The 26,153-nt window shown below is 39.6% G+C and overlaps 4 protein-coding genes across 8 annotated transcripts; 1 reads left to right on the plus strand and 3 right to left on the minus strand.

Annotated features, from left to right (window-relative positions):
* Window positions 1–730: 730 nt before the first annotated feature.
* On the minus strand, window positions 731–3,973 carry LOC141913382 (GDH/6PGL endoplasmic bifunctional protein-like). The gene is made up of 3 exons (XM_074804888.1): window positions 3,156–3,973; window positions 2,833–2,921; window positions 731–2,498 (listed from the first exon to the last, which is right to left on the minus strand). Exons 1-3 carry the CDS (start codon window positions 3,971–3,973, stop codon window positions 748–750), a joined length of 2,658 nt encoding a protein of 885 aa, XP_074660989.1. The 3' UTR covers window positions 731–747.
* An 845-nt stretch (window positions 3,974–4,818) lies between these two features.
* Window positions 4,819–7,409, plus strand: LOC141912823 (BET1 homolog). Of its 4 annotated transcripts, none has more exons than XM_074804235.1 (4): window positions 4,819–4,941; window positions 5,642–5,742; window positions 6,192–6,248; window positions 6,712–7,409. In XM_074804235.1, exons 1-4 carry the CDS (start codon window positions 4,923–4,925, stop codon window positions 6,865–6,867), a joined length of 333 nt encoding a protein of 110 aa, XP_074660336.1. In that variant the 5' UTR covers window positions 4,819–4,922; the 3' UTR covers window positions 6,868–7,409. The 4 variants fall into 4 exon arrangements, with proteins under 4 accessions (XP_074660336.1, XP_074660333.1, XP_074660332.1 ...); XM_074804232.1 differs by having other exon boundaries at window positions 4,824–4,950; window positions 5,500–5,742; XM_074804231.1 differs by having other exon boundaries at window positions 4,827–4,950.
* Window positions 7,410–7,640: 231 nt separating this feature from the next.
* LOC141913383 (uncharacterized) lies at window positions 7,641–8,717 on the minus strand. The gene has a single exon (XM_074804889.1). It carries the CDS (start codon window positions 8,715–8,717, stop codon window positions 7,641–7,643), a length of 1,077 nt encoding a protein of 358 aa, XP_074660990.1.
* Window positions 8,718–10,014: 1,297 nt separating this feature from the next.
* On the minus strand, window positions 10,015–20,181 carry LOC141912729 (troponin I-like). 2 transcript variants are annotated; one of them, XM_074804092.1, is made up of 8 exons: window positions 20,022–20,181; window positions 15,344–15,430; window positions 14,898–15,018; window positions 14,633–14,733; window positions 14,496–14,539; window positions 14,361–14,402; window positions 13,709–13,811; window positions 10,015–11,573 (listed from the first exon to the last, which is right to left on the minus strand). In XM_074804092.1, exons 1-8 carry the CDS (start codon window positions 20,052–20,054, stop codon window positions 11,466–11,468), a joined length of 639 nt encoding a protein of 212 aa, XP_074660193.1. In that variant the 5' UTR covers window positions 20,055–20,181; the 3' UTR covers window positions 10,015–11,465. The 2 variants fall into 2 exon arrangements, with proteins under 2 accessions (XP_074660193.1, XP_074660192.1); XM_074804091.1 differs by having other exon boundaries at window positions 13,697–13,811.
* Window positions 20,182–26,153: the final 5,972 nt, after the last annotated feature.

A 26,153-nucleotide genomic window follows, 5' to 3' on the forward strand; every position in this document is an offset into this window, starting at 1 on the left:
GACAGCAGCTAACCCCGAGGAAACACATGTAGTCTCTAATGCACCATCCGTAGTGTGACGAGTGACTGGAGATAATCGAATGTAGACCGAGATTAAGGGTATAAGGGGAGGGAGAGGGGAGGGGGAGGGGGAGAGGGGGAGGGGAGGGGGAGAGGGAGAGGAGAGGGGCGGGGGAGGGTTGTCGTTGTGAGCGAAGTTACTGATATTATTTATGTGAAGTGATTCTTGATTCAAATACTCAATGAAACAGTTTATATGCAATTTCACAATTCGATTGTGCTTTTCGGGAAGATGAATTCATCTATGGATTGGTCACATCTAGAACTGCCCCCGATACAGAGATTTTCTATCAAGAAAAATACTCGAGTCTTTGGGATGAGCTCAAAAATGACCCATCACTCATGTAGATCGGAATGTACCCGATCATTATAGATATATATCTAATGTTTCTATCGAGTATGAAATACGATTTGTCGAAATAAGAACTAAGATAGATTTTAGTAAAATATAAATTACTTGATCTAAAACGAAACTGTTAATTTATAATTCTAAATGGATTAAAAACGTATATTTCATGTATTCATTTGCAATAAAAACGTATTTTTTATTATTCAATATTCATTTATTTGTTTCCACATTATTCCGTCAAATCACATTTTAAAAAAGTTTTCATCACAATTTAAGAACAAACTATTATCATTGATATTATTATGTAGCCACAATCGTCTTGGAGCAGTTCCTCATTCGTTAATTAGGCAACGCATTTTCATCGATAAACCAAACAAGTTTCGCGTCCGTTTCAGGAGAGATTGATAAGATCGGGTAAGCGGGTTTATCACTGGTGCTGGTGGAGGTCAGCTGAATCTTATCGAGTATCGAACGTTTAGATTGGCCGAGGACTAGTACTGATATAGCGCGAGATTTAGATATGAATTCAGTCGTCAAACTCATTCTCATCTCACTATCACCACCACCTGCACCAGCACCAGCACCAGTACCACCACCAGTTCCACCACCAGTACCAGCACCAGCGCCAGTTTCACCACCAGTACCACCACCAGTTCCACCACCAGCACCACCACCAGTTCCAGCACCAGCACCAGCAGTACCCATACCAGCACCCGCAGCAGCGATTGACCTCCGTGTATAGATACATAGGTCGTTCATATCTAACGGTGACGGCCGCTGTTGTATCGTATCAGGGAATATTGACGCAGTGTGGCCGTCATTACCTAAACCTAGCACCGTATAATCTAACCTACCCCCTACTGACGATAAATGATCGTTTAAATGTTTACTGTAAACCCGATTTCCCTGATCAAACGGGTCGCACTTACTCAGTAAATTAACAGGCATAGGATGAACGTTCAAATATGGAATATCTACGAATTTTAACAGATTTTCGTGAATGAGATTAAAATTCGAATGTCCATCCGTTAACGGGACGCATCGTTCGTCCACTAACCAGACGTGGGTTCGAACCCACTCGATATCGGTTATTGATAACGCTCTCAGTAGCGGTATCGGACTAGTTCCGCCGGATAATGCTAAATGAAAAACGCCGCGATTTTCTATCGCCGATCGCGATTCTGTTTTTATATCGCTAGCGAGACTTCCGATTACATCGAATTTCTCGCCGGTCACCAGGGGGCGTAGTAAAAACTGACACGACGCGTTACCGTGGCAATATTTCGACGGATTATTGTTGAATTTCGCAGACGACTCGAAATGAGTCACGTGATCGGTTGATTTGAATATCAACGAATTGTTGCGATAATTAAAGTCTAAAACGCTCGTATCGCTGGCTTTATAGATATTCAGGTGTCCGGGTGGGCCCAGAACCGGGTCCCAAACTCTCCACGATTCTAATAACTGTTCCGTCGATACGAACACGCACTTTTCATTCAGTAGAACAGACTGTAATACAGAATAGTAATCGCCATAGTCTGTTCTATAATCAGGGATTATAGAATTATCGTCATCAGTCGGGTCGAATTTCCAGCCTTCGCCCGGCGAGATTTTCATCCCGTTTCCAGGGTAAGATATTCTATTCGAACTTAACGAAAATCTAACCGGCTCCGGTGCGAACGAGTCCCGATCGTTCGCGTTCAGTCTGAAATCTGTATTTTTGAAATATATATTTATGGAGCTGTCTTTACGCGGCAGACTCTTCCCGCTGATTAGTAGGACAGGTACCCCGTCCCATCGGCGAGATGCTATATTGATTTTAACGGCCGCGAATGTCGGACACTGCGAGTTTTTGACTCCTGTTTCTGCAGCCGTCTGCTCTCCGTATCGCTCGTATTGTCCCAGTAAAACGCTATCGCCGTTTAACGCCGATATCCGCCTTAAGATATTCAGTTTATTTCGCTGGATTTCCGTCCGATTGTCGACCGATTTCGGCGGTAGTTCCATAGTTACCAATAGCAACAGTTCGGTCAGGTGATTCTGTAAGGTGTCTCTGATGACGCAGTTCTGTTCGTAAAAACTACATCTGCCTGTAAACAAGAATATGGAAATGAGTCCGAGACACAGGTTTCAAAATGGTGACTGAAAGAAAAATCCAAATTAAACAGAAGAGAGTCGCCACAATACTATACGAAAAATAATATCAAGTGCGAAAATACGTATTGAAAAAGACTCGGAGAATCTCGTCGACACGTCACCAGTCAACCCCTGACAAACTGCCACCTTTTCAGGTTCTTTTCGGGGAACAAAAACATTGTTATATTATCTCGGAACTTAGTCGAATTCAACCCCGATATAGCGCCATATTCTCACTGACATGCATGGACCCGGGGTGATGTATATCACGGGTTTAACTGTAGTTACCTTTCACGTCTAAAGTTTCGGTCATTTTGATCTCGATTCTGTCCACGTGTTTATTATTCAACATCGCTTCAAATTCACTATTCGTCGCTCTGCAAAAAACAGACACATAGAAAAATCATCATTTATTATATGGATCCTGAATAACAAGCATGAAGTCACTGCGAGAGTGTCTAGCATTCAATGTATTCAATAATTGAAATCGAAATGCTATTTACAACGTAACTAAGTTAATGATCAAATTAATAAATATTGTTAAAATTGGGTAACTGCGCAAGGGTTAGGATTAGGATTAGGACAGCTTTCGTATTCGTAGGTGAAATTACCTGAAATTGAGGATATGTTTAGCTACTGGTTTACTGAGATAATGATCCACCCTAAAAACCTGTTCTTCGTTCAAATACTGCTTAACTTCGGCGGCTAACTGTTGCGCCGAATTGTGGTCGCTTCCGAAGGGTTTCTCCAACACTACTCTTAACCACGAGGAGCCACCGTTCTCCAGCTCCGCCCCACCGCCGGGACGACAGTTCTCGGAGATCAGACGAACTGAACTCGAATACGAGGATGGAGGTATCGATAGATAGAATAGTAATCTGGAGATGGTCCCTCCTGCTCCGTGGTGCTGGTTGTGACACGAGAATAACCCGGGTTTCATTGCGCATGTCTCCAGGTCGGCTCCTGATATTCTAGATCTAACATCACTGCAAAACCTCCCATAATCAGAAGACGTCTTCAACTGTTTATATCGGGTGCGTTTTATAAATTCAGATTTCCACCAATCGCATTCGTCAGATTTACCCCCCAATTGCTGCTGTTTCTGTTGTCCCGCGCAACTAATTCGAGTTGTTAGTATAGAATTCAATAATTTGGAGCCTTCCTCCTCGTTAATGCGGGCGGCTCCGTATACATATAAATTCGACGCTTGGTTCCTGCTGTGAGTGCGGTACACGTCGAATATAGCCTGCCATAGATATTTCTTGGCCAGATCTCCGGTCGCGCCGACCAGTACGATCACTACCGGTTCCGTTACGGGATCGTCTGATTGGTCGGCGATTGACAAGGGCTCATCTGATTGGTCGGTGATCACATCGCCGGTACTGATCACCAAAACAACCGTTAAAGATAGAATTTGGAGGAAGTTCATCACGGAGCTCTGTAAAATAAAAAACACTGACATTTCTTGTTCAATTTCTATAACTTAAAAGTTAAGACTGTTCAAGCTAATAATCGGGTGGCTACTATAGTGCATCAGCCTCATCAGGTGAATGAAGTCAATGGAAAAACAAATATTTTTGTCACTTGAAACCTGATCTCAATCCGTTTATCTTCACCAGTTTTATCACGTAATAATTTCTACTTGAAGAGCAGAGAAAATGAACAGGGTAATTATAAACTAGTTGACCTGTGGTTTCTGTTTAGCCTACTACTTATTTTGTGGTGTTACTATTTTTGTCATGCGCTATCATAAAAATATCAAATTATAACGCTACAGATTATCGCTATAGACTCCGCGCTGAAACCAGACCACCGGCAGCACGCCGGGACTGACTTGCCCAATGGCCGTTGGGTTACAACGGCCAACAGATGACTTTTCAAAAGGCCCATCTACAGAAATATAATATTTGACAACTCTACATAATCTGTGACCCTTTCAAACGATTAAAAAGCCAAGCGTGAAGTTAAATTGTCACAGCGGACTCGAAATATGTCGTTAAGAGTGTTCGCGACCTGACCCGGCCCGCTACGCGTATTCTTGTCTAATAAATCTTAAATTGAATTGAATTTGTTTAGAATATATCGACACTTAAACGCCTTACCTTAACAGCTTAAATACGTAGGTTTAACAACTCCGTCAAACGATTCATGAATATCAAATCAATATTGTCGATGAGATGGAATAACTGACCGGTACTGATTGCGCGGTGAACAGCTGGACTCGAACACTCTTCCTCCAGACTAACAAAATCATTACATCTGCTGTCGAACAATTTCGTCAAATTTTATTTACGTCATCGGCCAAGTCATCAGTCAAATTAACTCTCAATTTCTCAGTAAAATATCGGATATTTCACTATAATTTAACACTGGATAGAATGCGCAGACCTCACAGTGGTAAGATGGGTAAGACAGTGAGTCGAAACTTACCGATTAAATCATATACCGTATATCAATTAAATTCAATCCACAATTGAATTGAATTCAATTTGACATATGTCAAAATACGCCAAATACACAGGGTCTTGTCACATTAGAAACTAGAATCCATCATCGAAAATAGTACCAGCACGGTAAAGGTATCACTTCTTTTGAAAATGTGTGGTACCTAGAATTGTGTGATAAAAGATCTTGTTAATTTGATATTTATTGGACCCCCGGCTGTCTATTTCCCGTCTATTTTTACACAAAAGCATGTGTCAGTAAGTGTGGTCAAATGTGGGTTCTGGTATTTTTGTGGTGATTGTTAAAGTAGTTAGATTTTAGGATTTGTTAGAGATATAGATAGATAATAGATATCAGCACACTAAATTTCAAACCCAACCAATTTATTACCGGTACATTTTAGACTCCCATCAAACTAGAAATATACCAATCTTTTTCTGAACTAGATCAGTGTTTAATTTATCTAGTCAGTTGATTGGATCTAATTTCTACGTTTTTATTCATTTCTAGGAATCTAACTCAAAATCCAACTCTACAAAACAACACCATCAAAAATACCAGCCACAACAACAACAGCAACAACAATCACAACAGAGATAAAACCTTTAAAATATCACAGTTGAAATGAGGTCGAATAAACGCTATTATTCAGGTGACGTTAACAATGGATACGGAAGTCAGAATCAACTTATTGAAGATGAAAATCAGCAGATGGAAGAATCTTTATCGCATAAAGTCAGAGCGTTGAAATCGGTAAGATTCTAAATATCAAATACCCATGGGGGAGGGGGTGGATCCAGAGGCCAGTTTCGATAAACTTGTCACATCCCAGAAGGGCATTTATGTCCAGCACTGAGGGGCTAAAATTGTGAGGTGTCAAGTCCAAAAACTTAAGAGCACTTTGATTTCCACAAGGGTATTATTAGGGGCACTGCTGGACTGAAATGCATCATATATTTGACAAAATTGAAGAGGGCGCTGAAAAGAAGTTTGATGAACTTGCACAAGTCCCCCTGGATGTGCTCCTGCGGTTATGGTTTAGAATATCTTAAGTTCTATAGTCAATCTAAAACAACTTCCGACCCAAGTATTAAAATGTACTTGGGGATTTGTGCAGGTGTGTGGCTTAATCCTACTGAACAGAGATTCTTAACTAAAGAATTGAATCTATTTTCATTGGTTTAATTTTGTTTTATTCACAGTTAACAATAGATATTGGACATGAAGTTCGTACTCAGAATAAAATGTTAGGTGAAATGGTAAGTAATTGAAAATTTCATCCTTATCTGTTTCCATAGAACTCAAATCATCTTTGATTTGAGTTCTATGCTGTTTCTAAGGTTCTCACAAAGCAGGTAATTCTGACTTGTTTCTTGATTGAACCCTGAATGCTGGTGACAAGTGGCACGAAGAACCTCTTCTATTTTAATCAGGAAATTTGTGGTGAAGGGTTATGAAAATATCAGTGAATTTTGGATTCACTGATCTATAAGAACCTTGAATTCCCTGATCGTGTGTTAGAACCGACCCTGAGGGGCCGGTTGCATAGTCATGGCTTAGGCTTAAGACCAGTCTAAGACCAACTTAGTTCTATAGCCAATCTAAGAACTTAAGACTGGTCTTAAGATTTAAGACCACTTTTTGACTTAAGTCACGACTGTGCAACTGGCTCCTGAATCTGAGCGTGAATAATGTTGATGATTTTGTTGTATATTATTGTAGGATCAGGATTTTGAGAGTACTGGTGGCTTCCTACAGAAAACGATGGGCCGATTGACGGGTATCTCACGCTCCGGTGGAGGTAGAATCATCTGGTACATGTTATTGTTTGCGTTATTCGTGTTTTTTGTCTGTTGGATTATCTTGAAATTCCGGTGAATTATAAGATGGATTAGGCAAGACATTTTATTAGATGGATTATACACCAGCATGTACAGTTTATAACTTGGCAGGTTTCGATTGCAAGTATTCTAGGACTGAAGTGATTCTGGATTACAAACTCTCTACCGGCCGCTTCTATCAGGATTACAGATTACAAACTCTCTACCGGCCGCTTCTATCGGGTTTACAGATTTCAAACTCTCTACCGGGCGCTTGTATTAGGTTTACAGATTACAAACTCACTATCGGCCGCTTCTATCAGGTTTACAGATTACAAACTCTCTTCCGGCCGCTTCTATCAGGTTTACAGATAACAAACTATCTACCGGCCGCTTCTATCAGGATTACAGATTTATGCTAGATTGTCCAGAATCAGTTCACGTCAGAGAAGAATTCGGGAATCAGCAGCGACCACTCGAAACTTGCCTATAATTCTATCTGGTTTTTGGTGATGAACTATTAGTTATTATTATTATTCTAAAACGCATGAGGACAATATGAAACATTCAGTGATCCGCAAACAAAAACAAATATCTGTAAAATATATATTTATTCAATGATAAGATTGTAAATAAATTATTCCTTTAAAAACGGAATTGTTTTAATGTTGTTTCGAGGACCACCGCGGACAGTCAGAACCGCATCTTGGGCACATGGTTGGCGTCACCTGTGTCCTTGAGACCAAACATTATCGCAGCCCCCCTCACCTCCTCACCCCCTCGACGAAGCCACCCTCGAGTAAGATGTACCAGTAGCTGGATTAGTATACTTTACTTCCGGTTGCCAACAGAACCACAGGACAAACACCAAACGAGCGTTTCGGCAAACCCTGAACGAATGCATAAGTAGACAAACAGATTCATCATGGCATTTATTGATTGGACAAGTTGTCCCTCGTGGTAAGGTCGGCTTATTTTCGGGCCGCCATTTAATTTACTCAAAGCCGGTATTATCGTATTGATTGCCATGAACGTGTACTGCGCACAATAAAACACATTTAAAGTCATTATGGTCAGCGTTATTTGAGTTCCCAGTTTACCGGAAGTATCTGTTGCCTTAAGTTTGACCGAGCTGTTTTTTGTTTTGAATCTGCGACGATTTCGCCGCGCTGCGCCCATTAGCGCGAACATGTGTACGTTGAATATGAAGATAGCGATCCCTGGAATGAATCTTGAGATCACTTGTCCAAAGATGAAATCGTAATAGAAGGCGTATTTGTAGTTAGCTAAGAGAAGTCGCCTTGGCTTCGCGAACGAGCACGGGCCGCTGCCGAAGGCGTGGGCTTTGTCCCAGACTTTTGGTAAATGAAAGATAAAAGTGGCTATCCAGACGATCGAAGAGATGCGTTTAGAATTAGAAATTGTGCACAGGTTCATCGCCGATAACGGATATCGAATAGCGATATATCGATCTACGTTCAGGGCGTAAAGAATCCACGAACTCGTGGCTGAAGTCATCTGACAAACCGCGTCGACGAGAGGATATAGGTGAACCCGATACTGTTTATACCAACGAACGTATCGTAAGAATTTCAACAGGGTATTACTAGTAAGCGCTTTTAAATCTCTTCCGATAAAAGTTGTCAAGCAGTTAACCGCATCGGCTATGGCTAACATCCGTAGATAGAATACACTGCTTCCCTGGCGTGTCATAACAGTGAGTACCGAGTAGGCGACGGTGTTAGCGACAACACCGATTAGATATAACACGACTCTCGTGATGAGCATGATGTCCCCACTTCTGTAGATACCGGTCAGACGATAGCAAATAACATCGCGATCCGGAGTAGCGCTGGTTCGGTTACCAGGCGTCAACTCGGCTTCCATCTCGGGCGCGGGCGCATCCATCTCCCGGGCCCCATCTGTACTCAACACAAATGTTTCATGATTATGGTCTCAATTTTCGTGAATCCTATTCGTGAATAGTTTTGGTGGTGAATTAGGATCGCGGCACAGTTTGTATACGTTTATTCAACTAAGAGTATATTTATTTGCACAGAATCAGATAATGCGTTGTTCCTGTTTGCGAGCAGGCATTAAATGCTGCATTAAATCGTTAAATTTTTTATGGTATTTTCTTCGTTTTAAAGACGTAATTTTGTATTTTCATATATGTACAAATGCAAGAGAATAAACGTAGAACTAAAGCTTATTGGATAATGGCATTTTGCATCAGTAAGTGAAAAATGCCATCGTCTTTTTTTGTACTGGATACTGACCAAATACATAATTTTGCTTCTATAAATCTGACATTGACTAAAACTGTGGGATTTTCTTCTCTTTGTGGAACAATTTTATGAATCAGAACATTAATATTGATGGAATTGGCGAGTGAAACAATATACAAACTCAGGATTGTCTCGGAACGGGATGATTATAGAACAGCAAATCAGTCTAAACAGGTGGCGGCTAAACTTGCTTCGCCAGGGGCACATCATCACTGCGGAACAAAGTGAACTCCTAAGATAGAATTTCCCAATGATTAATTAATTTGAAATACAATTAAGTAACAATAAAGTATACTTGAATTAGGTCCAGCTATGAAAGCCGACCCTGGCAAGCGAGCATTTTGTTAGTTCGCGTTTTCCCCGCTATCGTCATGTATAGGGGCAGCACTAGACGGTACATATTTGACACCGCTGGCAGCGGGCGAATAAACGAGAAACATTGTTTTAATCGCCAAATCCATCAAGCTAAAAGTTTGAATGAGAGGAAAAGTCGACAGCTATTCAGAAAACCTTATCAAGATGGCAGCAATTTGAGGTCAATTCTTCCGTGATGCTGGAAAATGCCGGATGGCCCGGTTCCAAATATCGTATACAACCGTCTTGCCCTAGGGCCTCACGTTGTAACAGCCCTATGAATCAGGCACTGTATGCCGTTCATGGACACTTAATTAGTTGATGGAGAAATTATCAGAGAATAACAACGATCATTGTCACATTATATCTTCACACTAATATGTTCACTTCTAACCTTTATAGCTTTTTTCGGTGTAAAATATAAGTCCAGTTTTTCCATTAGGACGATCCTGGAGGCGGGAGACTAGAGCCTTCCTGGTTGGGGAGATTCCCCTCCCCGAGAGTCCGGGCCAACCTCAGACAAGTCAAAATTCATCGAATAAATAATCAATGCAAACAAGCGGTTTTTGCTATAGCGTTGACTTATTTATTGATTTTTAAAACGTGTATCCATAGTTTACGAGGGCGACATTTAAAACTGACCTCAAAATCCAGAACGAATTATTACTATTAATATTTAATATCATTTTAAAATGTGTTATTGAAGAATATATCAGCAGTAACTATAGCAACTAGAAATCAACTACAACACGAAATAGAGAGATAGTAGAGATAGATAGAGACTGCGGTAATATCTGTACAAACTCATAGTCCACTGCGATAGGAGAGTCGCCTATACCCACTGCGAAATGAGAGTGACCCATGCCCACTGCGAAATGAGAGTGACCCATGCCCACTGCGACAGGAGAGTGACCGATGCCCACTGCGACAGGAGAGTGACCGATGCCCACTGCGACAGGAGAGTGACCGATGCCCACTGCGACAGGAGAGTGACCGATGCCCACTGCGACAGGCGAGTATATACAGACATTACCCCAGTTTCTACTGCAGCATATCTATTCAAACAACAGCCTGACAAAAATCCTCGTTAAAAATGTTTACAAAATAATTCAAAATTTACATTTATTTTTAGTCGGCGTCAAATAAATAAATATGATTATTCTGATAATTATTACACCCGTAACTAAATAGAATCATCACCCCTTGGATATAGATCGAATACAGTGAATCTCGCTGCTTAGGTCGTCGTGCGTAGAACATTATACTGATTTGCACTTAATAAATTGAATTGCAAGTACACAAATTGAGACAAGTAACTTGAGATAAGTCACGACTTCAGTGATGTATTGACTTATCCAAATGACGACTTAAGAAACGAGTTTGATTGTACTGAATTATTTTTTTTCACACAACAAACCGTACGTACAGTCGCTATATTCGCGCAACTGCAGGCAACACGACACAACTCTGAGCCACGCAGCGAAATTTTTCATGCATAGGTTTTTTAAATCATATAATAATTATCGATATTCTAAGATGGCTGCAAGCGCGACTTATGCGCGCGTTTGAGACATTTTTCAATTCGGAAATTAGCGCAAAATTTAGATTTCCGATTTCAAAAACGCCCCCTACACACGTGACTAGGGGTCTATTAAATAGATAATTCGTCCGGATTGAGTAGCGCCCTCTTTTAACGGTCGATGACGTCAGCAGGTTGGATACAGTTTTTATCGTGCGCTATAAACCTAGTTTTAGTGGATATTACAACAATACAATAATTCATTGATCAAAATTCTCGAAACGACAAATAGGTGTCGCTACTGCCTACTGTGTAGGTTGTGTTTAGACCCTCGAAATAAGCTTGAAGAAGCTAGCTTCACCGGAAGTCATCGAACAATCACGTGATACCAGCTGTATATGAATTCGTGGAGAAAGCTTCGAGCTTTCTGATCAACGAAACATTTTGATTTTAAAATTTTAACGAAAAGTTTTTTTTTTGAAAAAAAATTGTATCTTAATCTTCTTCGACTTCCTCGGCAGGGGGCGCTCCACCTTCACCCTCTTCCTCGCCTTCTTCTCCCGATGATTTCAGGGTTCCTCGCCAATCCGGTTTTTTCGGCGCCTAAAATTTACGACAAATAAAAGGAATGAGTAAAAAATGAGAATAACCGGCGAAAATAACTTACTAGCAAAAATTAGATATCTCTGCCAAAGGAAATATGATATTTACAAATTTTCTACTGTCATTAGTTATTGTATTATGGAAAATTGTATAAAATTCAACAACAATTTTATTTTGATTCAACTTGAATTGATTATAACTTTTCTGATTTTTACAGTATAACTTATTCAGTTATTAATAGAACTAAGTGATGTTAGCTGCTTGTGAGTGAGTGATTAATCAGCGAAATATGATGTGTTCTGAGATTGATTGTGATTTGTTTCCTTATTGTTTAAATCTAAAATAGAAAATATATTCCAAAAAAATTAAGATTTAGAAATAAAAAAGTATAGATATGATATTGAATAAATGCTGTATTCTTTAAACATTGTAATTGAATTTTTTTCCTTTTTCGTTATTTCAATGTTTTGAAGGTGAGAATTAAAAGCGTTTAAATAAAATAAAGAAAAGGTTTATTCATGAACTACAAGCATGCCAGGGTAACTTTCAGTCCATGCTATAGATCAATATGTGACCATGCCTCCGAGAAAGATATTCTTGTGACTTATCATTTGTAGAATTTGTGTTACAGATTTTTAGAAATTATATTCAAGAAGAAGCTGAGATAAAAAGAATAAAGATTATTTTCATCAGTAACATTACAATTCAAGAGATTGGGATAACCCCAGAAATGCCGAGTATTTTTTTCTTCTACTAGTCACGTTCAGATCTAAATCAATCTAGGGCCCAGAAAAGCACGGGGCATGAGCCCGTTTCTCAGAAGAGCTTGGATCTGGGCTCTGTTGCTCAGACGAGCTCGGGCCCTATTGCTGAAAGTTGATTAAACTTAACCAGAGGAGGATATCACTGCTATAGTGACAATAAAACTGGCTAAAGTAAAAACTGGTGTCAAGTCAACCAGGATCCAGTGTTTCGATCTTTTGATTTAACTGCTATCATTGGTTACTTCAGGTAACGAGGACAACAATTCGTAACCGTATTAAGCTTAAACTTGAGCCCAATGGAAAACTTACACTGACAATTGAAACTTGGTAAAGTTTCCCCGTGGATAACACTGACATAGCGAATTGTTAGATAAACTACATTGTTAACATGGTATCTATCAAATGGTTCACTTGAACTGACTCGTGACGAGCCACCGAACCATGTATGGTGTGCAGCGGTAGTGTACTGTGAGGAAGGTACAATTATAGAAATTCTACTGAAAAGGTTTAAACTACGAAGGAAAACTAAAAGCTTTTAAAATAGAGAAGAATTTTTTCTGCTGTTGCTGAAAATACTAAACGCCTGGTTTTTGACTGAACTACAGATAGGAGCGAGAGAGAGATAGAGAGATAAAGAGGAGATGTTAAAGAAGAGGACGACAGATGGAATTCGACTCGGAATAAGCAAGAATTTTAGAGGGTGCGAAAAAAATAAGGTACCACGAAAAATAAAAACATGCAACAAATCTAATAAAAATCGCACGTTTTTTAAGAAAAAAAAATAGATTTTGCGAAAAAAAAGAAAATAAAACTGACGAATCGAAATTGTATTTATTCTTTTTTCATTGAAATTCGTTGAAATCTTATATATTTTAGTTTTGAATAAATTGTTAATTGTTTATATTTTAGTGATGTTTTAGATGCAGAAATGGAAAGAGACAGAGACATCTTTATTATTATTATCATTATTATTACAGTGAGAACCCTGAGTAAGATTTAACAATACGAATACATTACAATTATACGAGGCAGAACAATCGAATCTGGAACTCGGGAAAAGATAGAACACGACCGGAATCAGAGACAGCGGCCTCTATCTTTGAATACACGTGCCAGTCGCTCAAAGGTTGGTTAAAGTTGATTTGATAAATATCGTAATTTCATTATACGTTCATCCACAAGTAAACTCTATCCAACTATTGATGAGCTAACTGGCCCCTATATTTCGAGTGTTCTTCTACCCATCCAGATAAGAATGAACTGCCCCGCTGTCCCCCACTCTGAATGTGGCATGGACCATACCATACACAGGTGGTAGGGGTGGTTTGAGGTAAGAAAAGATAAAAAAGGGATACTTGCATGCTGGCCTACCTCCTCCTTTTCGTCTAATTGATATTTACTCTGACCTGTCGATTTTAAGGATTGTCGGAAATTTCCAAAATCGTCTTCCTTCTTTTTATCGAATTTGGCGAGTCTGAGACACAGGAAATACAAGCGTTAAATCATAAAACAATATTCAATTAGAATCGAATAGACAATAACAGATTCCTTGGACCAGGGTCCACAGTTCTCGGTCCTCGGACCAGTTTGACGTAAATATAAAACCGAACTAGTCTATAAAACAGCCATAACCTCAGGACGCAGTTCCACAGTGTTAAGATTTGAGTTGAAAATGAACTAATTTCAACTCAGAGTAAACTCTAACTCACAACTGTGAAACTGGAACCAGATTGTCAACATCAATCTAAGCTTATATTGATTCTACACACAAATACGTATGTATAACCAATCTAATCTAACCAATCATTTTGGTTGTATAACCAATCTTACAATTTAAGACCAGTCTAAGTCTTGGCCAATCAAGACCAATCCTAATGGTTTAAGACATTTGGACTGAATTCACGATTGTGCAACTAGGCCCAGGGGCGATCTTAACCGCACCGGGATTCCCGGGGTGGTACAGGTATCTAGACTTGTACTTCACGATAGTTCTAACCTGCGGGTTCTCGAGTAAACCACTTACTTGCTTTCTGTCTTTGATACTTTTTTCAAAACAGGTTTGATACTGAAAATAGATAGACGTGAAAATCCGTTTATTTCTAAACTATCGATTTTGAATTTAATTTTGAAATATATATATAGCATATTTTCTACTTACAATTTGCCTTTTACATCGTTCACTTTTCCGTTCAATTCGTTAATCTATAAAATAAAACGAAGAAATATCTCATTTTGAAATAGCAAATGAGATTCACCACTAATTCGATATCTCAAAATGATTATCGATCGATATACCTCGATATCTTGACGTCTGATTCTAATTTCCCAGTCGTATTTCTCGTCTTCCAAACTTTTCAATTGTTGATAAAGTTCTTTCACCTTTCTCTCGAGACTTCCTGTAAATATATACGTTTCATAGATATTATAATTTCTGTGGACGTCCAGTTGAACGGCCATTATGACGCGTTGTGGCAACGTGTCAAGTGACAATACGTTGACTGACTATCCCTATTTGAATTCCACCCCTACTTGTAGTGATATGGTGAGGTATAGTTCATACCTTGGTCGAGACCCTCCAGATTTAACGGACTGATCGCTTTATCGATGTAATGTTGACGAGCTTCCGCCTTTTTCTTTGCTTCCATTCTCATTTCTTCTGCAGCTTTTTCCATAATAATTTTCTGCAAATATCAATAATAAATCAATTAATCTTGCACGATGTAATCATTTTAACTAGTGTAATCAACGTAACTAGTGCAATCAATGTAATCAATTTAACTAGTGTAATCAATCTAACTAATCTTACTAGTGTAATCAATGTAGCTAGTGCAATCACTGTAATCACTGTAACTAGTGTAATCGATGTAACTAACGTAACTAGTGTAATCAATACACCTAATGTAACTAATGTAATCAATTTAACTAATTTTATTTTATTCTTGATACTAATTTTTTTTTATAAAAAGTTGAAATAAAACCATATGTTGCTAATATTGTTGTGTTTACCTTTAAAAGTTTCTTCTTCTCGGCCGAAAGACCACCCATACCCTTTTTCTTGCCTTTCTTGTCATCTCCGCGACGTCTTCGCTGTTGCTGAAAAATCCGAATATTTGATCTCCTTAATGAAACGTGTGCATCACCTGATAGAGCACTACCACCGTCTGGGATGGGATATATAATACCCCATAACCCATAAACACCCCATAGTCTCCATACCCAATAACCCATAGTTATACCCCAAACCACAAGTCACCATACCCAAAACCTCAAAGTTATCCCAAACCTCAAAGTTATACCACAACCCCCACCCATAGTCAACCATACATTCCATATAAATCCAAAGAAGATCCACAATGTCTCATTGTTGCAGCGTTGACGTCACAGTTTGCTGGTTACCGTGGTAACGAACTTACGGATTGTTGTTGTTGTTGTTGTTGTTGTTCTTCCTGTTTTTGTTTTTCTTCTTCCTGAAACATTATCGTGTTTCAATTATTGATTGATTGTATCAGAAAGAGTGGAGGGGAGAGGGAGGTGGAGGGGGAGGGGCGCGGGAACTACTGTCCCGATATTAGGCCCATTTATTGAGTAGATTTTCTACAAACATATCGTATAAATAAGTAACGCAGATACCTGTTACTAATACCGTATTCTAGTGTTTCGTGTTCTGATTGGCTGATCGGCAAACTGTTACACATCCGGTTCCGGTATACATGCAAATCTACAAACACGTGCAAACTATATAGCTCACCTTACTGGGGGATAGGGGGTTCCCTGGGCAGGATAGCGGTGGTTGGAGATCTACCCTGAGCAACGGGTATTGTGACTACCACTGGAACCACTTGAGCCTTACATGTGTCGCTCAATGCAAGCAATTAGTATGTAATCAATATCTAACTAGCTACAACGACTTATATCAATCACATATGATAAAAATAGTAAAAAACAGCTAAATTAGGAAGTTAGTAAGATACATCGTTAAAATACCTTTTCTTCAGTTGTATCGTTTGAAGAGCACACACTGTCCTTGCTCGTCCTCCACAGTTACATCGTCAATGCCATCTTACCCTCCCTCACTCTAAACTAACCTGTCTTTTACGTTCAGCCTCAGCTGCCGCAGCTTCCTCCTCTTGCTGTCTACGTCTTTCTTCTTCTTCTGCCTCTTCTTCTCGTCTTCTTCTATCGGCGGCTTCTCTTTCTCTACGAGCCTCCTCTTCTCTTTCCCTCTCTCTTTCCTCTTCTTCCTATACACACCGCACACAATAGAGCCCGATCAATATCTCATCTTCACTTCCCGTCATCGTGGCCGCCGTCAAGCGAAAAGTCAAACAGAGTTGACGGCCATTCGACGGCCAATGTGACACGATACACGTGACGTTCAGTAAAGATATACAGAGTTTCTATGATCTGTTTCAGATTAATTTACCTCGCGCTCTCGTCTGCGCTGGTCTTCAGCCTCGGCTTCAGCCTGTCTCTGACGTTCCGCTTCCGCTTCCGCTGCAGCTGCGCCCTAGCAACAACAGTAACAATACAATGCGACAATGTCCAAAACGGGTTTACGCGATCGATGACAACGCTCAACTACTCCTGTACACGATGAGTCTAAACTCGGGATTTCAAGGGTTTGAAGATATTTCGGTTTCCAGGAGAATGGACAGAGAATGCAGCGAGTGGATAGGAGAGAATGGACAGAGAATGGAGCGAGTGGATGGACAGAAAATGGAGCGAGTGGATAAACAGAGAATGGAGCGAGTGGATAGACAGAGAATGGAGTGAGTGGATAAACAGAGAATGGAGTGAGTGGATAGACAGAAAATGGAGCGAGTGGATAGACAGAGAATGGAGCGAGTGGATAGACGGAGAATGGACAGAAAACGATGGATAGACAAGGACGTGGTGATTATCTATTTTTACGACAAAAAGGTCTGAAATTGAAACTGAAACAAAGGTAAGGGAACAAAATTCAGCAAGCGACACACAGCGCCCCCAGAAACTAAGAAAAAAACTATAAGAAAAAAGCATCTTGTGGACACACACAGCGTCCCCTAGTGGGCACAGGATGAAGTAGAGATAGGTGATGGTTACACAATACTTTCAGAAGGTAATTGTACAAAATTGGGATAAAACGTGAACATCGTATATCGGAGATGCGGGGGAGGGGTTTATACAGGAGTCTGGATACTATGTGGATTTAGGGATAGAAAGTTGGAGGCTGAAGATACCAGGGTTCGCGAATGGTATTAGGTATTATTCAGGGACCGGATTTATAGACTGGTATTACCTTTAACCCGAGGGCTAACTCAATTGATAATGAATTGAGTTAGCCCCTAGGGTAAAGGTAATACCAGTCTATAAAACCGGTCCCAGTGGTCTATAGTGCGTACCTCATCGACACTGCTCCTGTTGCGTCTTGATCTATAGGAATCCTGTAAATATTTACCACATAATGATGAACTGACAGAGACACCTGGCGGTTGTAGATATGTAAAACACCTGGTATAGAGTTTGTTCCAGTACAGGATAGAGAGCAACTGGATGTTGATGAAATAGATATCAAATTCTACCAGGGTTTAATTCGTATAAACTAAATCAGGAAAGCTAATGATACCAGTAACGTACTTATTATTGCAAAATAGCAAACAAATAAACACCGTAGATATACGATAAGCGTCCTTGATGCTGGGCCCTCAGTTTAACGGGTTGTTAGCCATGAAGCGGCTATTCGTTCATCTAAACTTCCTTAAGCCCCAGAACAATCAGAGAATGATAGCTTCGAGAGTGAATGGAGCCACAACACCTGACTGGTCACCAGTTACCACGGCTGACTGGTCACCAGTTACAACGGCTGACTGGTCACCACAGGTCACCACACTGACCAGACAAACTTACAAACTTCCTCAATCACTACTGGTCTATGGTCTAGTGGGAGCATGCTCGTCTAGCGTGCTGTTGGTCTGGGGTTCGAGTCCTGCTAGGGTTAGGGTTACCGGTCGTCAGGGTTGCCAGGTTTGGGACGAGGTATAGGATATGGTTGAGCCCATATTTTGGATCATCCTATGTTTGCTCGAAATCTTCGCAACATTTCGATTTTTTTTTCGTAAAGTGATAGCGCATACGTAGTCAATGGGGGAATTTTAGAAGGCTTGCATTTGTTTTAGTGAAATTGTCAGGCCTGTACACATAGTTATGTTCTAGTTTTGATTTTAAGATGCCTTTTTGTAGAGCATTGCCATTTTGTATTGGTGATAAAGAACAGTCCTTTACGTCTGCCAGCCACAGAACTGAGAACTCTGAGAGATTGAGATACATTGTACTAACTCAAGGTTAACACCAAGCAACCCCTTCCGACCCCCCTCCAACTCCCCTCTGCCTCCCCTCTAACTCCCCTCTCCCACTAAACTACTTACATACTGTTTATACGTGTATTGTGTAATGTGTATAACAACATGAAACTAATCTCTCAAAAAGAAAGTGAAGAAATTCTATATGAGTCGAAGATGAGGGAACCAGAAATAGAACCTGAACCGCAGCAGCAGCAGCAGCAGCCGCCGTAATCAGTAGAGTTCCTCCTTCTTAACTGGTATGTGCCTGCGTAGACACTGCCGACATACCGGGGTGGGGTATAGTACCTGATATACAGGTACCGGTACCAGAGCCGCTGCTGCTACTGGTGCAGATTACACAGAAAATATAGCTTAGAAACTGTGAACGAAGAAGAGTTTAATGAGAAAAGATTGACAGAAAATTGTGAAGAAAAGTGGAAATTTTGACGACGTTGCCAAAAACCGAATGCAAGGTTTTTTTCAAAGAAACATTCATTTGTAAGCGCTGACTGAAGAAAGTCTGAGAGAATAGAAGAAAATAAATATACTACGACGAATCAAAAGATCCTGGGTGATTGGTGACCAAAAAGCCAATATAGATTAGATCAGTATAGGATCAGTATAGGAACATTGAGACTGAATTCGAAACTTGTAAGTTGTTAAACATCAGTTGTGAACATCACTCCGACTCAGAGTCTGTGGAGTTCCGACGGGGTAAGATTCAGACGGTTTTTAAGCAGCCCACGCGTGTCGGGTTATCATCGATCTGTTAAAACTATATACGCGCGATTCTATTTATAATCAAACTTGCGCTTAAAATAACTTCATTTTAAAAACAATTTATTTTCATACATCAAAAATCGACATTGTAACAATCAGTGTAAATACAATATATTCGTAAAAATCAGTATAAAATACTGTTGAAACAAATCAACAATTGAAAAAAAAGTAACAAACCTTTCATAAACAATGTAATAAATACACAATGTAACAACTTCATGTTTTAAAAATAGAAAAAATACGCCCCAAATGATAAGAAAAAAAACTTTAGACCAGCCTCGATTATTGTAAAATGCTACGTTATAAAAGATATATAACTTTTATAACTTTCAAATTCATGAAATTTAATTCGCTGCCGATAAGGCGCACTGTTGTTAGTTAAAGAGTTCATGCGTCGAATTCGAATTAAAATCTTACCGTTCATTGTTTTTTAAAGATCCAGGATTCAAGTAGACACTGCGGTAATGATATAAACCTGTATAGGGCTGGGTTGTGGATCTATAGGGGCGCATCCTCTGCCACTGGGCAGTCCGTCCGTAAATACAATCAAATAATCCATTTGATATAAATCCTGAGAATCTTACCGGCTGTTGTTGCGGTTCCTCGGTATCGGACATGTTGAATTATTCTCTCAAACTCAGAGACAGGAGAAGAAGAAAGCACGAGTTTGTACAGCAGTAGTGACTGGTGGTTCGCTGTTAACTAACAAACTGATGGATTCGACCGTCTCGGAATATACTGTACCGGCTCTCATTAACATATATAACAGGCACCTTGTTTCGCGGTACCCCCGGTAGCAGCAGCAGCAGCAGCAGCAGCAGCCGACAGACAGTTCTATTACCCCCGTAATTCTATACCCTATGCATGTTTTATATCATATTGTTTTAACGCTATATCTCCGCTGTTGAATTCATCAACACGTTAAGAAAAACTCAGGTTTGGATCATAGGCACAGGTAGAACTATCTCAATATCTCTCTATCTCACTATCTCACTATCTCACTATCTCAATCTCTCTATCTACAGGCGGTTTGCGTTAACATAGATTATTAAATTATATGACTTAAGAAATAATTAAGAAGGTCACAATCAATAGCTAAAATATGTGGAATAATCGAAATATCACTCGTGATCATTACCCGCAGAGCGATGTTGAATTATTGCCCTATATATCCCTATCCTCTTCAGTAAGGTCCCTCGACATATTTTCAAACACGTAAAATAGTGAAGACTATTTTAATTCCATTCTCGACAGAAATCATAAAGAGATCCCCCACGAACTGTTAAGTAGAATCCTTCCATCCCATCTTCAGAGTTCATTTTATGAATATAACATCTAAATTGATATTATGGGTTTATCTCAATAACTTTCAAACACTTTCGCCTTGCGTTCTTTTTTCCTAATTAAAATCCATGAAGTTGTTACACTGTACTAAGTACTCTGTTTTACACATATGAATTGAGACACTGATTGTTACAATGTTCCAAACACTCGCAGTGACAGTGTGAGGGACACTCAGTAACACTCCACACAGTGACAGTGTAAGGGACACTCAGTGACATTCACACAGTGACTGTATGAGGGACACTCAGTGACACTCACATCACAGTGATTGTATGAGGGACACTCAGTGACACTCACACAGTGACAGTATGAAGGACTAACCTCTGTATCGTTAGAATCGCGTCGTCTGTTCCTGCGGCGACTACTCGTATCTTCATCGTCACCAGTGCTGGGGGAGGCAGCTGCAGCAGCCCTACAGATATAATCATCATACGTAGTAACATCATTACAAGAAACTACCGGACTGGACTGGACTGGACTGTATCCGGGACTGGACTGGACTGGACTGGACTGGACTGGACTGGACTGGACTGGACTGTCTCCAGGACTGGAGTGTCACCGGACTGGACTGCTATGTGGACTGTTTGCTCCAGAGGATGACGCTTTCAATCCAGTGAGCTCCTTGCGAAGAGTGGGTTTCACGTCTTGCCGAGGGAGGGATGGATTTCCGTCGCTGCGGGTCGGTGTGAGGAGCCCTTACAACCAGTGAGACTATAGTAGGCCGGAGAAGGTGTCTCGAGGCCTCGGAGAGAGCGAGTCACAGATCTCTAGGGCCCGGAATAGCTAGTCTGCTGGTAGGGGGCACCCCAGGATAAGTCGATAACTTACTCTCTTTCCATTCTTTCTCGTCTGCGACGTTCCCTTCTCGCTTCTGCGTCAGACATTTTTAATTACTGAAGAAAAATTCAACAATCTGAAAAGATAAGACCACCAGGTTGGTTGTCAGGTTGACAAGTTGACAGGTTACAGGTTTACAGGTGTTCACAGGTTGGTTGACAGATGTTGACAGATTGACAGGTTGTATTTGGCGTTGACAGTTCTGATTCTATAGGTATAAATTTCCTCGTCCAAAACATTTTTGAACCATAGTAATAAAAGCCTTCAAATCAGCGATAGATTTGAATTCGAGTGAAACTGGATCCGGGGCCCGTTATAACAGGAATCATGGAACTCATCACTGAATCACGGACACGCATCACAACCTAGAAAATCCCAAACGTGTAGATATTCAGATCTAACCTCAAATTCAGATTCAGATCTATTAAACGTATCTTTCGATTCACGTATCACGCGTAGAAGGGGCGTGGGCAGTGTTTTCATATGTAAATTAGTTGTTTGATATGTAAATTAGTTGTTTGGTATGCAAATGAGTTGGCGTCAAACTCAGCATACATGATCGTTTTAAATTTAACCGCTCTTTGATCACGTGTAAAATATGATTAACATATTACTCGAATTTTAGTCGAATTTTGCTGCTAATCGAAAACTGTCAACGATCGCCGATAATCCACGGATTAACGCGTATGTATTTTAATCCGCGTGTCGCCGGTGGCGCCACCTGTCGGATAGTATAGGAACTGATGTAGAGAGTGGAGCGGTAACTATATAAGGCTTTGAGTTGCGCCGCGGTGGAAGAGAGAGAAGTGAGAGGAGTCTATTAATACTAGCTATACTTATACCGATATGTTCGGAATCTCTCTCTCACTCTATTCACTGACGAGTTGTGAGGGTTATAATGGGATGCTGCGAAGTTAATCTTCCGCCAAAGCAAGGGGCACCTCAATTAATCTAAATTAAACCTGGCTACCGGAACCAGTCCATCCCCCGAGTTCAAACACCGCCCTTGCCGTAAGATCCCCAAAATCTATATATTTTCGGACCCTCAAAATATTCTATTAAATCATGCGACAGATTCTTTGAAAAATCATTTTGAATATGGAATAATTCGCAAAAAGTTCCCTGAATTTGAGGAAAAATTATGCTCCATATTATTTGAGCACTTGAGGGGAGGGGTGCGCATGCAAACCTCTGAGACTATAAACTCTGTGGTTCAGGTATCCGTGTAAATCTGTTCACGATAAATCTACATGTGGCGTTCACCAGTTACAAAAACATTCAGGTAAAAAGTTCCTACGAGTTTCTCCTTACCGGAGCGTTGTGGTTAGAAGAGTATATTACGTTTCTGTACTAGACAAATCATTTTTAAGAATTTTCAACTATATATTATTTTCATATCTAATCTAAGTAACAGTGATTTAATTTCTGTAGCGCCCTTTTCACTGTGATACAATGTTCAACGGCTTTTCCCCTTAAATTGTTATATATTATTATTACCCCTACAACCTATAAATTCTAACCCATTCAGTCATATAGATAGATAATCCCGTCGACCTGTACTACAAAGTGTATCGAAGTGTATCTGAAGTTTTTTTGTTTTGTTCAAAGAAAATAATTCACGGAATTTCGGACCATTTTTTTCAAATTATCGTATTTTCGCGTGATTTATCGCGATACCACGTGTTTTGGAGCGGTAAAGCGTGATTTATTTCGGACGAGTTTGTGATGGATTGAACGTGGAACACGGTCGAGGAGAAGATGTATAAATAAAGCAGCTATAACACTGTGGTCTATCGTGGTACCGGCTCAGTGTATATACCATGGTGTATATATACCACTAACCGGGTACAGGGGAAGCAAGTTGGTACTGCAGATATCGCTGTATGGCGGTATACCCCATATACACACACGTCTAATAGTTGAAATCACTACCAGAGATCATCCAACTATCTGCAGTTCGATTTCCTTCCCATTTCAAAAATCAAATCTCCCGCTTCGTTGGATGGAAGATCTGTTTACAATGAACCGAAACCTAAATTTCCGATACACACGTAGATTTAGATAAAAAGTAAACAAAACACTTTGTAAATTTATCTGACCAGATCATCCCACTATATCTCTATATGTTGTTACTTCGTTTTGAATAAAAGTGGTGAAATTTTCACCTGAAAAAAGTGTTTTTTATCTTTACTACAGGCGTTAAAATATTTGCGAATTTAATCTTATTTATTCCTTTGACACCAGTTCAAAGATATTGAGCCGAATTTAAGCATATTGCTCAATAAAATTGATAACAATTATGCAATTAATTTTTTTTCATTTTCATAAAAAAAAAATCATAATAGAAATGTAAAGATATTAAGAAGCTGTTGTGTGTGTATTATAACAGGTGTAACGGCATTTATCCGGTAAATCTATCTGCCAGAGTGCGCGCGCAGTATCAGTACGCACAGTTATACTCTGTTCGCTGTTTGTTGTGTCTTCTGATTTTTTCTTACACAAATTTTTTCTAAGTTCTACTCGTAGTAAACATTAACGTGAAACAAAACAATATCAGTTCATTCATTAATTCATTCGTGTTTCCTTGTCGTGAAAATAAATAGGCCTACCGGGTCGAATTCACGAATCAGGATTGAGACAAATTATATTCAAGGATATAGATCGGAAAATTCACTGCGTTCACGATTCAGGCTTTGAGACAAAAATAAAAGTTTTATTGTCTTGATTAGTCGAAATAATTTATAACGAAATGATAAAAGATTTAAAAGATATTTCATGATAGCATTTTTGATAAAAATCTTGCCTCCATTACGATAAAAATTCTAAGAAATTGCAAAACAAATAATGAAAGAATTTCCATTAGCAATAAATCTGAATTAGGCCTGATATACATATTGCCATCACCGACTCTGAATTCGATCTAAACTTTGCTTTAAATCCTCGAGGCTTCCTGAGCGGTTTTACGAAACCTTCTTCTTTACTGGGTCACGATAGACAATGCGATATGTATACATGATGTATTATAAGGTACGCTTTTATGTTATAGAAATAAATGAAAAAATCCGAACAAAAAATAATTCGATATTTGTAGTTTTTTTCTGTATATTTTTAATGAAGGGAATGATAGGAATGCTATATTGAAATGATCATCGCGGACCTACCTGTAGAAACTCGTGCTTGGATATAACACCTGGATAGAATCAGTACTACTGAACAAACTTCAGTTCTCTCTGACTCATAAACGATGGAGATTCTATTAATTACCCTCCTTACAACCTAAAGAGAACAGCTCTTCTTATAATAAACCCCTCTCTCCCTCTCATCTCCATAAAATCGTGTTTAAAATTAAACCCAACATCTATACCTCATACACCACCAGGAGATGATACACCAAAATCTATAAAACATATTTTAAACCAACCTCTAGTTCTACACTTTCACGATGAACCCCCCCCCCCCCCCTTAATATAAATCCCGGCAAATTCCACAAATCCCCAAAATCAAACAAATGATTCGAAAATGTATTTAAAATGTGTTCACAAAGTTTTAAAAGTGAAAATAATTTTCAAAATATCGACTAAACTAATGATTGAATGCGTTTCTCGAAGAGGCCGCAATAATATCTCAAATATGAACAATCATCATATATACATATAGATAAAATAACATCATATCATTGATGTGAGCAACAGGGAGAGGGAGAGGGAGAGGGAGAGGTGTGACCCCATTCTTCATAGAATACCTCCCCCGATAACTGCAAATCGAGTAGAGCCGGGTCAAACTATCAAATCTCAAACAATTCGTTTTCGATATATCAAAAAACTACTACATACATAATTATCAGCGGTTTCTGAGATATATGATAAGAGAATCGACTTACCAGTAGTGAAATAGTGATGATAAGCCGATTGTTGTGTTCCCGGTGAGACTGGTGGAATCGATGAACACGGATGAATGGACCACGGTAGTGATTCTGGAATATCTCACACTCTCAACAACATCAGCTGCAGATGAGATGCAGTTCGATCGGGTTTACAAGGTCACGTGATCTATCGCGAATAGTCGATCACCGGCGATCGATAGAAATAGTTAATCATTAATTAATTCAAAATGTCTTCTTTTTTATCTTGCAAATTCTAGACGGCCTAAGGTGTAGTTTCACAAAAAGGAAAAAACTCCTGAATAAACTGAATCATTCCTTGTATTGAGTGCCCCAGTTTATTTGTGTGATGCGGGTCTTAATTTAATTGTTTTCCAAGTTTTTGGATTATTTATTTACGAAAAATTAGCCTTTTGGGACTAAAGGACCTCTGAAAATCAGAGAATGAAAGCGGGTATTGTTTAGTTAGTGAATAGTCACCACACCTGACTGGTCACCAGGTCACCCATACTGACCAGACAAACCTACAATTTCAGTCAGTCATGACTGGTGTATGGTCTAGTGGTTAGCACGCTCAGCTGGCATGCTGGAGGTCGCAGGTTCAAGTCCCGCTTGGGTCCTTGTCAAATTAGGGTTAGGGTTATAGTGAAACTAG

The sequence above is a fragment of the Tubulanus polymorphus genome, chromosome 11 (assembly GCF_964204645.1).
Source record: "Tubulanus polymorphus chromosome 11, tnTubPoly1.2, whole genome shotgun sequence".
Classification (NCBI taxonomy): Eukaryota; Metazoa; Nemertea; class Palaeonemertea; order Tubulaniformes; family Tubulanidae; genus Tubulanus; species Tubulanus polymorphus.